The 18,574-nt window shown below is 47.5% G+C and overlaps 1 protein-coding gene across 3 annotated transcripts in view; it reads right to left on the reverse strand.

Moving 5' to 3' along the window:
- Window positions 1-18,574, reverse strand: part of GLI3 (GLI family zinc finger 3) — a 269,723-nt gene that overhangs the window by 11,810 nt on the left and 239,339 nt on the right. For all 3 annotated transcript variants that reach the window (XM_072791651.1, XM_072791650.1, XM_072791652.1), the window contains 2 exons: window positions 6,289-6,438; window positions 5,005-5,169 (listed from right to left, as the gene is read on the reverse strand). In XM_072791651.1, coding sequence (XP_072647752.1) covers window positions 5,005-5,169; window positions 6,289-6,438 — 315 coding nt within the window. The remainder of the gene's footprint in view (window positions 1-5,004; window positions 5,170-6,288; window positions 6,439-18,574) is intronic.

An 18,574-nucleotide genomic window follows, 5' to 3' on the forward strand; every position in this document is an offset into this window, starting at 1 on the left:
CGTTCAGATACCTCTAAGTCCCAAGGGTTTAATAAAGGCCATTTGAACACCATTCAGGGGCCAGTGAATCTAGCTTTAATAGACTATTACGTTATATTTTTTAAAGATTTTATTTACTTACTTGACAGAGAGGGAGCACACGCAGGGGAAACAAGAGAGGAGGAAGCAGGGAGCTGAGCAGGGAGCCCGAAGTGGGCTTTTCTGGATCCCAGGATCATGACCTGAGCTGAAGGCAGATACTTAGCAGACTGAACCACTCATGCACCCCTTATTTTAGAGAGTGCTCAAAGAGAGTTACAAATGCCCAAACTGCCTGCGTGTTCTCAGAAACATTTATCCTAGGAGTAGGAAGAAGGATCCTGTTGTTGTGGTAGCTACTCAAATAGGTATTGGAAGATGTGGGTGAAGACAATGGTGATGGTGATGGTGACAAGGCTTCGCTACCCATCACCGATCAGAAGAATGCTATATGCCTTTGGGAGAGTTTGTGTGAAGAAATTTCTTAGGGATGTTCTGGTTCTCAGATTAAAACTCACTACGCCTTTTTTTGAAAATGTGCTCTCTGCATGCATGTAAGTGTAGTAAAAAAAAAAAAAATTGCCTATAGCTTCTTCCATGCGAGATTATCACTAAACTATGTCCATTTGGGCAGCATTACAGCTGTGTGGGATGTCTGGGGCTCAGAATATCCAGAACCTTTCTGATTCTCAAAGTTGTAAAGCCATTAGACCATCTATAAATGCTCATTCATAAGTTGAGAAGCGCTGATGGATGGTGTCCTGGAAACGAAGATTCCTGTCTGGCTCTGCTCCGGAGTACTCAGGCCTGTAAATTATTCCATGTTTTTCTATGTGGACCACTGATCAAACCTAGAAATGCAGTCATTAAAAACTACATGGATGCTTATAGCTGAATTATTTACTCATATCACAGAAGCCATGGCATTTACTCATGACCAACATCAAAATTGTGATTTTGTTCACCTGGCTTGAAATATAATATATTCATGAATCCTTACAAGAATATATATATCTGTGTATACCAGAAGATGAGCTATTAGGTAAGCGATAGTCCTAAAAAGCATCATTAGTATAATGTACCCATTATATTAAAAAAGATGCCCTGCCTTATAGAATGTATGTGTCTAAAAGAAGCTTTTTCACTAAAAGCCCAAGAACAGACTGAGTGCCACAGAAAATGATGAAATGTCCTAATGTAGTGAAGACTCCGAAAATTATCCCGAGAGACTTCACCTCCAAATTTGAGATTCTTTTGGGTAGAATTGATTCCCATTAACCATGAATTACTTCTATTCAGTGGCTGGTGCGATTTGCAGCACATATATAATGAAACAAGCACATCAACTTCTATGCATTAGGGACAGAAGAGTGGCTCCAGCGATCACTGCTATTACCTCACGGCGTTCTGACATCGGCCCTTCGCCTGCACTGGCAGGACAGGAAGCTCCATCAGCGGCCAAGCCGGGATGGATGGTGCAGGTGTCAGGGAGGGGGATGGGGAGAGAGCACGAAGCCAGGCCAACGTTACATGTCTGAGGACCTACTCTTCCCAGAAGCATATCCATGCGCGTGGAGTGGGTTAGCTTGGAAAGGAGGACGCGGTTGGAGGTGGCAAGTCTACAGGTGTGCCTCAGCTCCTGTATTTCCAGGAGCAGCAAAACACACAAGTGCATGTGTAGCCATGTGCCCTGGTGTGTGCACCTGTACCTTCTCCGCTTACAACAATCCATAAGAACCCAGGATTCGGAAACCTATGCATTACAACAAAACACATCTAATTACGTAGCTTGGCTCCCAAACTCTGTTGTGATCAATGACTGAAGTGAAATATAACTGTAGGCAGGGAGAAATGTTGTCTTAATGGGTTACCTGGGTCTCCTGTCCTAGATGGTCAACGTCCGCCATGCTTCTTTCCTTTCTTGACTCACTGTACTGAAAGGTACTTTGTGAAAGCAATCGCTATCTTTTTTTACTTGACTTTGTAGCATTTATCCAACTAAATTTCTCAATAAATGTTCGATGGTCCTCACCGTGTGCAAGACTCTGAGAACATAAACTTATTTATGGTAGGATGTGATGTCCAGGGATGTAAAATATGCAGGAAAAATAAGACAGCATGTAATTATCACCAATACCAAGTATGAATGCCACAGAAGGATGTGGGTGGAGGGCAATCATTTTTTAGTTGGGATGATTATGGAGGCATCGGTTACTGAGTTTCTATATCTTGGTATAAAAGGCCTGGCTCGTGGGGTCACGGTTAAAGGCTAAATAAGACAAGGTATGGAATGTGCACCACGAAGTGTGGCACAGAGTAATTACTCAGTGAGCAGAACTTTATTAGGAGGAGGCACTGTAGCTGGGTTCTGAAAGAACAGGATTCTGAGGGATAAAAACTGAAGGTTAGAGGAGGCCAAAGGAAAAGCCAAGGTCCAGAGGCAGGACCGCTTCGTGCATGTGGGCATGGCTGCCCAGGGCCATGCATAATCACCAAGTAAGAGGTCACACCTGGAAGGGCAGGCATGGGCCGGCTGACAGCAGGGATGAGTCTGGAAAGTCTAAACTTTCCTTCCCTCTAGGAAAAAGGGAGCCACTGGAAGGTTCTGGAGGGGGAGATACAACCGAGTCAGAGCCCAAGGATACCTGCCTAGTGTGGCTTTGGGAAGACATGAGCTGCATGGACTAGAGTCGGGATGCTTGGCAGAGGCCACTGCTATGGCCCCAAATGGGTGAGGCGGCCTGAAGGTGCAGGAGGACTGCCAGACTGGCTACCTGAACGGGAACAACGCCCCTCCTGCTCCAGTCCCTGGTATCCTGTTCCGCACCCACAACAGCAAAGCGTGTGCCACCTAACCAGCTCTCAGTATTTGTTTAGGGAATGAACGAAAGTACAAAGAAGAGAGCAAACTAACAAAAGAAGATATCTAGATGTCTCTGGGATCGGTTCCTGGCACAAATCTAGATTCTTGATTTTGGTGGATGTGAAATTGTCCATCATTCGTACAGAAGGCCAAAGCCTTGCGTAGTCAAGGTTAATTTATTTTAGATACACTGCTCAACCCGGGCGAAGGATCTGATTGAACAGGGCATCGTTCAATCTCATAATGGATAAACTCTCACATTGTAACTTTCTACCTCACAGAAGTGGACAAGCTCACCTCGAATGCATTTAAGCAAAGCAAACAGCTGTGCACATACTTTAAGTCCATAAAAAAGATGAAAGGCTGAGGAAGTGTGTTTGTATATGTGCACTGCTAATCCTAACACACTCGCCACCCGAATTTCTCCGCAATCACAGGAGGAAAACCGGGCCTACAAATCTACGGGAGTGCCTGCCTTCTAAATTTCTAGTCCTAATTGTACTGAAATATATGGAGTTAAATACATTAATTTAATTCTTACTTAATCGAATCCCCTAAAACATTTTAAACTGAGATACAACTCACATGCCATAAAAATAACCCTTTTAAATTGCACAGTTCAGTGGCATGTAGTTCATCCACAATCTTGTGCAGCTGTCACCACCATCAATCAAACTCCAGAATATTTCCAACGTCCCCCAAAGAAATCCTGTACCGATTTGCAGTCACCCCTATTCCCCTCCCTCAGCCTCCAGCAATCACTAATCTCCTTTCTATCGTTATGGGTTTTGCCTTGACTCCCTAAAACTTTGCACAGAACAAGTGTAACAGATAACAGAGGACCCTGCAACCACTGCACGTAGCAAAGGCATCTTTGACATTAAAAAAAATGGAGATGTGGCACCTCCCCTAAAGCATCCTCAAAAGGTTGATTAATAATAAGAGATCCCAAATGACGTAAGTCTCCGTTTCCTGCCATGACCCTGGCGTACCAGTCGGTGCGTGTGAACCTGCGCATGTCAGCTGAAGTGTGAGTGTATTTTTAAGAAAGTGTGGTTCATCCCATTAGAGATGTTTTCGCTCGGCCTCTTAAGCTGAAGGGACACCTGGTGAGGACGCTGAAACCAACGGTTCCTGAGCTGCTGCGCCACGTCAAAGGCTCCTTGTCTCACACATGTCAAGCAAACAGACGAGCTACTTAGTGGGGGCACAACTATGTCTCACGTTAACCAATTCTGGCTAAACACCCCGTCACTACGCAAAGTGCGGGGATCTTTTTTTGTTCACCTCTGGATTCGTTCGAGGCAAGGCTTCACTGTTCTCAGTGACAGCGCTTGAGCTAGGCCTTCCGAGAGGAGTCTGCAGGCAGGCGTGCATGAAAACACGGGCAAAAATAATTTGTCATTGAGATCATTGTCATCTCCATGCCTCTCTGAAATTCTGGGGGGATAACTGTCTACAAGTAACAGCAACCCAGCAGGAACCACCCAAGAACCCTGACGCCTTACTGAGTGCGCCATCCTAAAATGACTGACTAGAAACCATTCTGGATTTCCGAGGATGGCTCCCAAGATCCTTCGGAATTCAGAATGTCTGGAAATCCTGTTTAGCCCAGGCTGGTTGCCCCATAAAAGCCTTTTTGGATAAATGCATTTGAAGACAGCACCTGGAGAAGGCAGGCAGAAGTGGCCGTCTTAGCAGTAAGCTGTCAGCTGTCAGCACGAAACTTCTGATCTACCCTCGGTGCTTGCGGGGTCGGGTCGGGCATCCCCTGCGTGGATTCCCGCCATTCCAGGCAGAGCCAGGGGGTGAAATGCAGAAGCTCAACGCTCCCACCGCTCGGCCAGTAGGTGGCAGCTCTGATCAACGTGAGACTTGTTCACCAGGGGTGTGAAGCTCCCCCGGGTCTGCATTGCTCACCAGACCAGGCCCACGTTCAGGCGGCCCCACCTCTGAGGCTCCGGCCTTCACCTGCAGCCCCAGAGCCCCGCTCACGCTGGGAATGGCCAAGAGGAAATGAAACGGGATGGGCCTGGGCCTTGCTTCCTCATGCGGGGCCGCCAGGGCTCTTTGTTTCTGCCCTGAGCTCCGGCCCGGTCTCTAGTCTCGTGGACGAGCCTCACCTCATTGGAATGCGTCCTGTTTTGGTGCTTGGCGCGATCAGAGGCATTTGAGAAAGCCTTGTTGCAACCTTCGTGCTCACAGACGTACGGTTTCTCTCCAGTGTGAGATCTCAAGTGCGTTTTCAAGTTTTCTAGTCTCGAGTAGGCCTTTGTACAACCTTCAAACTGAGGAAAACAGGAGAATCTGCATTATTCCACACAATCCCGGCTCATGCCTAGCGCTCCCTCAACGTTGATGAAAGACTGACATTTCGAGGGTCAGCAGCTTTTCAAAACCGAGGAACAAAAGTCCACTAAACTCTGCATTTATCGCGATTCAGATGGGGCTCGGTGCAGTTCAAGAGACAGCGTTTTCAGGGCTAGGAAAAAGTCCTGGAGGCCTTTTTCTTTTTCTTTTTTTTTTTTAATAGACCACTCAATGTGGACAATGGGTTTCATTATCTGCTCATTGATCTCCTCAAATTCCCACTGATTTTAGATTCAGCACAAAGTTCACTAATATGGGTTTGTGGCCATACAAAGGCATGGAATTTGATCGCGTTTGTAAAGGGTCTTTAAGATGTAAAGTACAGGGCTGAGCAGTGGCCACTGCGCCCACCAGGCTTAGTCCTGGGGTCTCTATTGGGCATGGGGACCTAGGGGGAAGGCAAAGAAAAACCCTGAAGTCATGCGGGTTCTATTTTTCAATAGACTTAAGTGTTTCAAGTCAAAACTGGCACCCACCTCGCCCTGTGAGCCCTGGGGCGTGATGGGCACTTGTGCTGGGGCAGGTAGCCATGCGCTCCTTCCCAGGGCCCGTCGGTGCGCCCCGGCCGCCCCCTGCCCACCCGCCCGCTGGCCACTCCGCTATCCAATGTGGGAGCTACTTGCCACCAGAGGCTATTGATGATTACATTAAAAAAAAAGAAATTAAATGGAAAAAATCAGTGCCTTGGCTGCTTTGGCCAGGACCTGAAAGCCCCCAAGGGGGACAAGGGGCTCACGTCTCCCCTGCTGGACGGTGCAGGTCCAGCACTTCTTCTGTCCCCCCCCCCCCCAGTGTGGCTGTCAGTGGTCCCTTCTGCACCAGGATTTCCCCCCATTCCAGAAATCCCCCTTCTCAGAACCCCTCGCATTCATCACAGACCACCCCCTGCCCGCCCCCAGCCTGCCCACCTTCCTGGCCGGGCCCCCCTCTGCTGGGTCCATCAGCACAGTGTGCAGAAGCCGGGGGAACTCGAACCCCAACCGGACAGGTGCTGGCTCCCGGGAGCCCCGGGCCCACAACCTGCGCCACACACTCACAGTGCATTTGTGAGGTTTCTCCCCGGTGTGTCTCCTCATGTGCACCACCAGCATGTACTGGGCTTTGAAGGGCTTCTGCTCCCTCGAGCAATCCATCCACCGGCACACGAACTCCTTCTTCTCGCCGTGAATATGGTCGTTATTTATATGCTGGGGTTTGGAAGAAGAAAAGGAAAGCACATGGAGATGTAGGGCTCCTTTCTGAAGGCTGCAGAAGAAGGGAGGCCAGAAAGTACCCCCGCCCCAAGCCCTAAGGAACATTTGATAACTTCACCTACAGATTATTATATTTTTTAGTTTGTATTTTTTTAATAGAATTTATTTATTTATTCATGAGAGACACAGGGAGAGGCAGAGACACAGGCAGAGGGAGAAGCAGGCTCCCCATGGAGAGCCGGATGCGAGACTCGATCCCAGGACCCCCGGATCTTGCCACTGAGCTGAAGGCAGGTGCCCCAGTTTGCATGTTTCTTAAGTAAATTTGTTCTGAGTAACCCTGCAAGGATACTTCCTAAACAGCAGGAGTGGCACTATTTGGAGGAAGCCTGGGGTCCCAGAAAAGGTAGCTCTGAAGAGGGGAGCTGTGGACCCGGGAGCCCATGCGCCCTCGCTGGGCCTCCACCTTTTCCACCTGCCACGCGGCGGGGGAGGGGGGGGGTGTGTCAAGGTCAACAGGGGCACTTCCTGCTCTCAGTCACTCTAGGCCTCAGGTTAGCACTGCGGCTGAAGTGAACACGCATGCACACACGCATACACATATGCATACACACACACGTGTGCGTGCACACGTGTCATTCTGTGACAGGGAGTAACAAAAACCAAAGTGCTTTCTCTAACCACACTTTAGTTCCAGTTAGTGGGACTTTTTTCTTGGATAATAATCAGGGACGAACGAACCCAACTGACGAGAACCAGGAGACCCACAGAACACTAGTCTCAGGATCTTATCAGAATCTTAGCCTTCTCCATGCACACAACACAGGGAGGGCTTACGTAGGCTCTAAGGTTTTTTTCCAGCCTCGAGAACTCTCTTAACTTCGTTTTTAAAATGAAGATGAAAAAAAATAAAATAAAATGAAGATGAATTTCCCTGAGTGCCTCATTAATTCAAAGTTTTAGGACCATTCTTTTTTTTAATTTTTTTAAAGATTTTATTTATTTATTCATGAGAGAGAGAGAGAGAGAGAGAGAGAGGCAGAGACACAGGCAGAGGGAGAAGCAGGCTCCACGCAGGGAGCCCGATGCGGGACTCAATCCCGGGACTCCAGGACCACGGCCTGGGATGAAGGCAGGCGCTAAACTGCTGAGCCATCCAGGGGTCCCCCTAGAACCATTCTTTATTTGGTTCCTTGGGAGTCACACCTCAGGTGTCAGATGGGAAGACACTAGAAACCTACAGAAGCGCCCCAGGAAGAGAAGGTTCTCGACTTGGGTCAAATTGAAGTCAATTTAAATAGGATGATGATGCGATTTAAATGTCCACTCAGGGATCCCTGGGTGGCGTAGCGGTTTGGCGCCTGCCTTTGGCCCAGGGCGCGATCCTGGAGACCCGGGATCGAATCCCACGTCGGGCTCCCGGTGCATGGAGCCTGCTTCTCCCTCTGCCTGTGTCTCTGCCTCTCTCTCTCTCTCTCTGTGACTATCGTAAATAAATAAATAAATAAATAAATAAATAAATAAATAAATATCCACTCAGTGTCTTGGGTTGATCCTGCTGGTTTTACTTTCGGGCTACCCCACATTCTATTTGCCTTCATTTAAGGCTCCTGCGAGCACTTTCTCGAACGTCCATAGAAAGACACCACAAGTGAATCCGTGCACCAGGGGAAAGCCCCCCTTGGATTCCATGCCCTGCATGGTAGTGACAGGACGTCTAATTACTATCTTGCTTAGGCTGTGGCTCCCCGGTGCAAGGTCTCTGGGGGCCTGGGGGTGACGCTGCATCCTGAGTCTGCCCTTCCCGGTTCCTCCAGGAGGGGGCCTACTGCTGCAGGGAAAAATGATGTTTCTTCTGCTTTCTGGACTTGAAAACCAACTGGGAGAGGGCAGAGGAAGGCAGCTACATGAACCCTCTGTTCCTTTAACAGCCCCTGGAGAGCCGGAGCACAGAGGAGGGTGGGGAACTGAGCAGAGCCCAGCGGGAGACAACCCGGGTCCTCGGAAGCTCCACCTGCTTCCACAAGGAAACCACACGGCATAGCCCAGGCTCCCAACGGTACAGCAGCACAGGACACACAGATGAGGGTTTCCTATAAAAAGCCAACTGTTCTGAGTACTCGCAGCTCTTAAAAGTTAAGCAGCACACCTAAAGGTACAAAGAGAAGAGAGGTCCTGGACAGGGGACAGCATACAATCTTTACATTTCAGCTTTAAGAGCATCTCTGCAGCCCACGTGCAGCAGCCAGGACTGTCCCAAGGTATGCCAGGGACCCAGCCTGGAAGCCCCCGTGACACGCAGACGACTGCCATTCACACGAATCCATTCCATTAAAAACTATTCTTGGCTCGCTGTTTCCCAAGCTGTTGGAAACAGACTCCTTGGATGGATGTACTTGAAAACACAGGGGGAAAGGGTGGGAGGGAGGGAGGGAGGGAGGGAGGGGGGAAGGAAGGAGGGAGCTAGGTCGAGCTAGAGAGCAGAAGTGCAACCGGGCCTGAGCCTAGTCCTGGAGGATGGACAGGACCCAAATCCTTTAGCTTCGTATTTCTCAGCGGCTGGCCCGTGTCCCTGGCACCTGGCAGGTCCTCAGTAAATATTTGCTGAGTTGATTGGACTCCTCTGGCAAACTAAAGTCTCACTGGACAAAAGCAGATTGAATTTGATGCTTCTGCTTATCTTGACTCAGCTTCATCTCGCCTAGTGTCCATATGATACTATTTTAATGTAACGTGTTCTATCACTTTACGATAATACACTATCAAGAGTTCAGAAGGATTTGAATGATAGCCAAACGCGAACTCTACCTTGGCAGGTAGAATAAGGCAACACTGGCGAGTGCACTCTTTTTTGTCCCGCGTGCACACTTCCTGAAGAGAACCGGGTGCTTGTCATCCAAGATCCCCAGGTCTCCAAGAGGAGATGTGCGGGATCACCGGAGTACGAGCTAGAAAATTTAGTTTTCTGAGTGGACGTTGCATTTGAGCTGAGTCTCCAGTGTTCTACAAACACTTTTCCTCATTGATTAATCAATGCTTACTGTACAGTATGTGACTGCAGCATTCCATTCGTCTGTCATGCATTTACTCATGCGGAGTGAGGTCCACTCCACACCAGGCCCTGCGCTGGGGAACCAGACGGACGTGCTTCCTCTCCTAAGGAAACGACAGTCCACCGGAGCCAAGCAGATAATGCCTCATTTTACTATACAATTATCGTTGTGATCAGTGTCATGAAAGGAAGGAAGAATGTTTTCTAAAAATAATTAACAGGGGGGCTCAAATCCATGTGGCACACCGAAGAGCTGGGTCAGCTTCTTCAATGAAGGGGCGTTTGTGGTAGGACCTGAGCGAGGAGTAGAGGCCTGCCAGGTGTGCAGATAGGAAGGGTGTGGGGAGAAAGGGTCACCAATGCAGAAGAGTGGTGCCTCTGAGGAACAGGGTGAGGAACATGTATGGCAGGACAGGATAGGCCTAGCAGACACGGGGGGCAGCCAGCACAGCCACGGCCCGGCGCAGTAAGGAGGCATGAGTTTCCACGGGCTGGGTGGGTGCTGCTGAGGGGGCCCAGCTTGCGCCCACCTACGATGCTGCGTGCGGAGCCAGATGGGCAGCCAGACTGCAGGATACGACCTGCAGAGAGCAGCCCTGGGACTCCTGCCCCCAAGCAGGGGGAACCCAGCTAACTGCCCTCACTCAGGGGGACTGGAATGACCGACAGGGGAGGTGCCAAGGGCGGTCAGTGAAGTCAGAGACTCTACTGTGTTCCCCTCCCCAGGACGCCGGAGGTCCCCTCTGGATGGAGAGGGAAGGGGTCTGCTCCTCTGGGTGAGGCAACGGAGGAGAAGCCAACACCCCGCTAGTCCCCTCAGATGCACGCCTGGCTGGAAGAGCGACAGAAGGCTCTCAAGCAGAGGTTTCAACCGATGGCTGGGAAGTTTGAGAAGCTGCCTACGAAGGTGTAGGTGGGACCGACTGCAAAGGCAGAGGAGAGAACGGACAAGATGCTGACAGGAGCGCAGGTACCAGAAGACCCCACTTCAGAGTTATCCCTCACCAACTCTCGTCGAGCTTGGCCTCTGGGACATCTGAACATTCCAAGCCAAGAACCCCATGTGGGTCAGCCAGCCGTCTCCACGCGGGGAGGAACGCAGAAGAACCTGCACTAGGCCGTAGGAGCGACCTCACTTCCAGAAAGGTCAGCGTCCAGGGGCGGGTTTCCCTCTCAGCCCCTGTGCAGGAGACCTGAGTTCCACCCAACAGGCTTCTGTAATTTTCTGAAACTGCTCCTGAGTGCAAACTTGGATGGAGACCACAAGTTATTTTTCTTGAAATGAGATTCTGACCCCCATCCCCCGCCCCCGGCCGGCGGGGACCAGGTCCTGGTGCTGAGCACAGGATGTAATCAATTACTCTAGAGAAATACGAGGACATCCTTCTGCCTACTTGGGTAATTCAAATGCACTGTAGGCTTAAGATATTTCCTGACTCTAGATTTCGAGTGAAAATTGAAATTCCAAGACATCATAGACTTTGCATGTCCCTGTGTCCTAAATATTTACCCTCCTTTCACAAGGTGCTTTGGCCTCTGCAGCGAGTGGTCATGGAGGGCTCACGTTAGGGCAGGCCCTAGGCTACGGTGGGAAGAACATGGGGTGGGCATGGGAAGATGCCCCCCAGACCAGCTTCTGATGAGCTGTGTACCCCTGGACAGGTCACTTCTCCTACTTGAACTTTAATTTTTCTCATCTGTTAAATCTGGGCGACGAACTAGATCAGGCGTTGGCAAACTTTTTCTGTAAAGAGCCAGACAGGAAGTGTTATAAGGCTTTGCTGGCCGAAAGGTCATAGGTACTCAAACTCTGCGGCTGTTTTAGGCGAACAGCCATAGACAACGTGTAAATGAATGGGTGCAGCTGTTTATCTTTGACACTGAACATTTCACATGTCAAGAAATATTCTTAAAAAATATTTTTCAACCATCTAAAACCGTAAGAACCATTCTCCGCTCACGGGCTGTGCAAAAACAAGCAGGGGGTCAGACCTGGCCTGTGGGCCATGCGTTTGCTCACCCCTGGCGAAGTGATTTCAGTTTCCTTCTTGGGCTAGCAGGACTAGCCTGACTTTCTTGGTCAGGCTGGTCAAGCCTGAGGGAGCAAAATTTGAGGAATGAAGGTTTCAGTGCTAGGGAAAAGAAACAGAAAAAAAAAAAAGAACCAAAAACTACAGGAAAGAAACAAGTCAGGATCCTAGACTAAGCCAGGGGAAGGAGGGAGGCCAGAGACTCCTGCCACCCGAACCCCTCTGTGCTCCTAGGACCTGGTGGATTTTGCTCACGCCCAAATCCCAGGTAGCTGAGGAGCCTCTGCACAGCAGATTCTTAGCATTCCACCGACAGCACGCTCCCAGGTGAAGCCGGCCTGAAATTCAATGGGCATGTGTTTATTTGTGGTTCCATTGAACATTTGACTCCCTAGCAGTGAAAACGTTAATCAAATATATAAATAATTTAATTGGAGGGAAAATAATGCATGATTAAAGTCCAAACTAATCCAACACAAAGACATGCAATTTGCCAGCGGCCCAAGCTCCAGAAAGAGATAGATGGAGTAAATTACAGGGCTGCAGCCCAGTCCCTCGGCGGGGCCGCTCCTGCCCTCCCCGCCTGAACACGGGGCCGGGGACGCGCCGTCGTGCAGCAGCCCCGGGACCGGGACGGCCGGGCCCCGCACTGCTTCTCCACCTGCCCCCCTTCCAAGTGGGACCATAAGTGTTTCGTCGGGCACCTGCCGAACACATCGAACCTCTCCGGTGCCCACGGCACACCATGCAGCCGGGGGAGCCCGGGGTGCAGAGGGAGGTCGAGGCAGCGTCCTTCCCAGAGGCCGGCGCTGCGGGAGGACAGACCCCCGGCTAATGGGAGGCCACGGTGGGCTCGACCAAGCTGGGAGAGTCCCCTCCGGTTGCCCCGTGGTCTCCCTGGCGGGAGGGCGCAGCCAGTTCTGTGCACCTGCTGGCCCCTCCGTCGGGCGCCCACTGCTCCGGCTCTGCCAATAAAGTGGCGGCTGTTCAAGGGGTTCTCCATCCCTGGAAGCACCCTCCAGCTTCCCCAGTGTCTCCCATTCTCCCCCTTTGTGCTCAACACAAGTCTTCTAGCACAGCTCAGCTGCTCCCTTGAAGCTTCTCACAGCTTCTCGCAGCCCCAGCACGTGGACAGGCAATGCCTCGCTGAGCCAAGTCCCTTCCCTCCCCAAATCAGGCAGCTCGTCCACATGCAGAAGGGAAGTTGGTGATGCAAAGGTCAAGACCAGCACCAAGGAGAGCTCAGGCTTCGCGCTGGCCACCAACCCCGCGTGCTCCCCTGTGCGCACGCTGCTAACCCCGTACTACCCAGGCCCCTGCCTTCCCACCCCCAGACCAACCATTCCCTAGCCCTGGAAATACACCACATGTGAGAAGTCCCAGCCTGCTGGTAGGGGACGGGAGGGAGTGAGGAGATGGGAGCCTTACAAGAACTGAGGCACCTGTGGGTCCTGCTCATCCCCCAGGTTCCCAGGGCAGAACTGGAACTGAGGCTCAGGTATAGCCACCGAGGCTGGGCCTGGGTCTCTCAGCCATTTGGCGTTGTTTCCCTGTCCCTCTGTTTGCTTGTAAGTCTGTCAGTCTATTCCTGGGAAGCTAATTACTATGGGCCATGGTACCTTCCCGGTCTGTCCCATACCGTTAACCATAAACTGATCTCTTACTAAATAAATAAATAAATAAATAAATAAATAAATAAATAAAATTAAAAAATATATATAAAAGAAAGCCCTGGCTTTCTGCCCATTTCTGCTGTTTTGAACTTTGTCACCAGTTGCAAAAGCTTCTACAAAGTACCCTGATGTTTCATGGCCCAAGGTCCGTGTACAAGCAAAGAGCACAGCCTCCAGTAAACCAATACCCCAGGGGATGGGATCACCTGTGTACGAGCACCCCTGCACGTGTGCACACACACATGCATGTACACACACACACTTAGAGTACTGCTGCTCTGACAGGAGAGGAAATAAAGACCTGGAGAGTGGTGTGTTTCATATATGAATGCTCAAGACCCTGGGACCTGCATCACCGGCTTGCAGGTACTTGGGTTCAAAGAAGCCGTCGGATGCTTGCTGGACAGTTTTATTTCTGACTCATCCTATTGCTACATTTTTCTGTCTTTTTAAAAATACTTTATTTATTCACGAGAGACACAGAAAGAGAGGCAGAGACAGAGGCAGAGGGAGAAGCAGGCTCCCTGCAAGGAGACTGATGTGGGACTCGATCCCAGGACCTTGGGATCACCCCCTGAGCAGAAGGCAGATACCCAACCCCTGAGCTACCCAGGCGTCCCCATTTCTCTGTATCTTAACCCATGAATACTCTACAATTTGAGGCCACAGATTTTATTTTAAAACTGAAGGAAATGAAACGGAAACCTTGCCTTCCCAGAAACTAGAAATGCTTCTTTTAAAATCTTTTCACATTGCCACCAGGTGAGCTCATAAACGAGGCTTGAGTCAGTATGTTTAGTGCAATTCAATAATTTGCAATTTTAAGGATTTGCTGAGAAAGTATGTTTTAAAAAGCCGCCTATTTTGGCAGAGGATGGGATACAAGCAAGTAAACGACTTTAAATAAGCTCACTTTTCAATTGGCTTCCTGATTTTATAGTATACATTTATTATAGTTGACCCTTGAACAACAAGGAATGAGGGGCGCTGACACCCTATGCACCAAAAAAAAATCTGCATGTTAAGTTTTGACTCCCCAAAAGCTTAACTACTATTAAGCTTGCTGTTGACTAAAAGCCTTACTGATAATTTTATTTTGCATATTATGTTATTAAGAAAATCATAAGGAAGAGAAAATATATTTACAGTGTTGTACTGTATTTATATAAAAAAAAATCCACATATAAGTGGACCCATGCAGTTCAAATCCATATTGTTCAAGAGTCACCGGTACTATCTCTTAGTCATTCAGAGATATTTCTGCAAAAGAGAAAGAGGAAAAAATAATTTATAATGGATTAAAGCTTAGTTTACATTCAAGCTGGTTTGAGAGAGAAACTGAAATTGTTTGCTGATAAGAAACTAGGCAAGAATCCTTCAAAACTTTCATTCTGAAAGGGGGCATACACCTTCTTGTTATGTGTATTTGATGCATGTGCCATTTCTGAAAAGTTGTACAGCTGTCATGAGATTCTATTAGGGACACACTACATTTGGATTCCTAACAGCTTCAACTCAGCAAAAGCAGAAAAAAAGCAGCAACCATAGACTCCTAGGGCTGAAATAGGTCCTTTATCTCTATATGCGCTTTAATTTGAGATAAATAAAATAATTTAAATGGTTTTGTTGGCACCTATCAAACTTCCTAATAGTATTTACAGTGTGATGCTTTCTGTGGGAGGGACCTCCGTGAAGACCTCCCAACACAACGGCTTGAATCCGCGCTGGCTTATAAAAGTATCCAGGTACCCTTCAGTTTTCTGATACAACTAAAAATTACGCAGAAAAATACCAAAAGGACTCAAGGTTTTGGGCACAAACACCATTCTCTTTATAAAAATAAAGTATTTTCTTCTTTCTGGTTTGCAGATATTAAGAATTAGGCTGAGATAAAAAGCAAAAAAACCTGCTTCCTGGTTAAGAAGGAATAAATAAATGGAGTCCCTCTCACAGACAGGTAATCAAATCTTGTTTCTAGGTACAAATCGGTAACAAAGCCACTTTCTTTTGTGTGTAAGAAAGACAAAATTCTTTAAGAAAGTAAATGTCTGAAGAGAGGGCTTCACTATGTTGGATTCAGAGAATGGGAATTAACTGCACCCAACCCCAGCCCCGTAGGGAGGACATGTGCTCCACTGCACTGGAGCTCCAGCACATTCCCACGAAGAACCAGTGTGTAAAAAGGAATGACACCTGCTAGGCCATGCTAAGTAAAAGAGGGTAGTCACAAAAGGACACAGATTGTATGATTCCATCTATACAAATGCCTACAACAGGCAAGTCTATATGGAAGGAAGGTAGACCAGTGGTTCCCTGTGGCTGAGAAGAGCCTGGGAAGTGGGGTTTCTTTGGGGGAGAGTGAAAATGTAGTAAAATTGATTGAGGGGAGGGTTGTCCAACAACTCTGTGCATATATCAAAATACACTGAGCTGTATCCTTTAAATGGATGAATCACACGGTATGTGAACTAGGATTTCTGTAGTGTAGTGGCTATCTTGTTCACTTCACACATGGTATATGAATTATGTGTTAATAAAGATGTTAACCCCCCTCCTCCCTCCAAAAAAAAAAAAAAAAAAAAGCGGGGACCATGAACATTTACTAAAACCTCATGGAAAATAAAGTACAGTTAATCAGAACTTCTATAGTTTTGGTTTTGTTGGTACCTTGGATTACAAAATTACTAGGTTTTAAGTGTCTAATTTGTGATATCATCAACGGAGGCGGTATCTCCACCCCCTCGAGAAATGCATGTGGTCCTGAGTCTAAATCGTGTACACATAAGAACAGTATACTGGCTGAATGTTCAGATGACCTCAAACCTTAGAAAATTTTAGTTTTTGAGAGGAATTTTTAAAAAGCAAAATGTAACCATTAATATGGATTAGCTGACTGATTTACATTACTTTGGTAAAAACAAAACATCCTCATTCTTGACAGTGGGTTAAGGGCCTCTAATTCCTTGTAAGAAGTGTAACACTTTCTCTTACCGTTTTGTTCTCTCGCTTCTAAATTATTTTACAAAACATCAATGTAACTCACTCTTCTCTTTTAAGATTCTCTCACATTTTAATAGGTGCATTTGGTTAAAAAACAACAACTTCTGAGAACTTTTTTTCTGGAAGAGCCAGCATTTAAATCCCACCGAGATTTTAAAAACAGAGGTAAGATGGTTTTATCACATCCTTCAAGCAATCTAAGATCACTGACATCCTTCCTACATATTACTGGGTTCATTTTACTTTTCATCTTATTCTTTTAAATACCAACTTTTGTTTCAGTCACAGTAAGAACACAAACGCTTCTTAAGTAAATGGACTGGGGGGGGGGGGGGGGCTCATGTCCAAAAAGAAAAAATACGAAGCATCAAGCAAGTAAGGATTTAGTAGCATCCTTTCTAGAAATAAGAAGAATCCTAATGGCAGACAGGCAAGATGATTGTAGTTGTATAATCACAGGATGAAATCGTTTGGAAAACGAAACCTCCGAAACACATTTTCTTTTCTTTTTTTTTTTTTGTCTTTTTGCCATGAGCCAATCCACCAAATACAGTGAGCGCAAGGTTTCTGGTCACACCATGAACTCCAAAGACACAGTGAAAGCCCTGCTTTCCTGTTCCTCAGCTGGTTCTAGACCGGGAGTACAGCAAGACCAAGAGGGCCTAGGATAGATGGCCACAAAATGCAACCTTTCCCAGGATCCACATGAATTAGTCACTCATACGGATGGATCATTTCTACGAATCCAGGATATCTGGAAAGCATTACTGTCCACAGCAATGGCACAGATCGCCAAATTAAAGATTTCAGAAGCCGAACTGTGTCCCAGAGGATTAAAATCCTCCCACCTTGTGGGCTTGGATTTCTGCCATGAAGAGAAAAGAAGGTTAATGGGTAGTTTCTCTGTATAATAATAATTCCTGCTAGTATTTAGAGAGCAGTTCTACTCTTCAACCCATTGTCAAAACAATCCTTTCTTTTGTTGTAAAACTTTAAAAGGTAGGTTGGATTTGGTACAATAATATAAATATGATTGTAACAGGGCCCCTTGCACTTCTAATTTTAAGATGTTTCGTGCTTGCACACACACACACACACACACACACACACACACACACTATGACTACTCTACGTAGAACAAGGGAGACTCAATTTTAAAGTCTCCCTGAATGCAAAAGTAGTTGTGAACTTTTCCTGTTTGGAACGACCGATATTAAGAGCTCCATTATCTAGAAGTTACTCAATTTTAGCCTTTAATTATTTCATGATTTTTACGATCTTGGCAATCCACATGGAACCTGAGCATACAGGCCCTGCTCTTTGTCAAGACCGTGAATATACAGCGTGGCTGGGAGAAAACTTGAAATTCAAGAATAAAATCAACAAAGATGAGTGACAGATGCGATCTGACTTGAATGGGTGGTTTCTGTCTTCACGGCCCTTATAAAAGTGACCGTGCTCCCTCCACATCCCTGAAGACTGACTCTGAACATTACAATAACCATCCCTTAAACTTGCATGCTTTTTAAACTTGCACACTTGTCTTACAAGTTTCTAAATCATAATGTCGAGGACTAAAATATATGTTGAAATAATCACAGTAAAAATGTATTTGAATTTCAAGTGACAATTATTTTTAATCTTTGGAGAAAAGTCAAGACTTTTTTTTCTGGAATCCTTTGAAGATATGAGGCCGAAGAGTTGTTCTGGTGCCTGCCCAGGCCAATCCTCGCCCCCGAGGGTTTCTGCCCATTGCATTGCCAGGGGAGATTCCTGCGTGAAAAGTGCTAGGGGTCTTCCTTCAGAGTCAAAAGGAAGTTCACTGAGTGTGTGTACATGTGTGCAAAGAAGGGGCGGGAGCTGCTAATGACACAAACCCGGGCAAACCTCAAGAGCCGTTGGAAGAAAGGAAGAAGGCAGGTGAACGGGTGAAATTATCCACTTGGAAATCTGCCCACACGTCCCCGCTGAGCTGACTCATTCATTCACTATTAACTCAATGCTTATTTATGATATCACGGTTACTGTGCTAAACTCTGAAGAGGCAAGATTGAGTAAGACATGTCCACTGGATTTCGTCCAAGACTGGCTGCAGGAATGCAGAAAGGAGCACTGCTTAAAAAATCAGCTTTCACATCATGGACACCTTTGGAATTAAAAAACAAGCTACCCCAAAGAATGCATGACCCTCTTCCTTGCCTTCCAGCCCCACCTCGTAGAAAACCAGCAGCCAGTGCCCAAGGCTTTCCCAGGTGTGTCTCACCAACACAGGATGGAGGGGAAGCCCCAAGACATCTCTACTTCAGCAAGCTTTTCAATGTGTGGGACTATTCTGCTCTGCGTCAATGAACTCTTAACTTACCCTGGTGTACGGC

This window comes from Canis lupus, chromosome 21 (genome assembly GCF_048164855.1).
Source record: "Canis lupus baileyi chromosome 21, mCanLup2.hap1, whole genome shotgun sequence".
NCBI classification, from domain to species: Eukaryota; Metazoa; Chordata; class Mammalia; order Carnivora; family Canidae; genus Canis; species Canis lupus.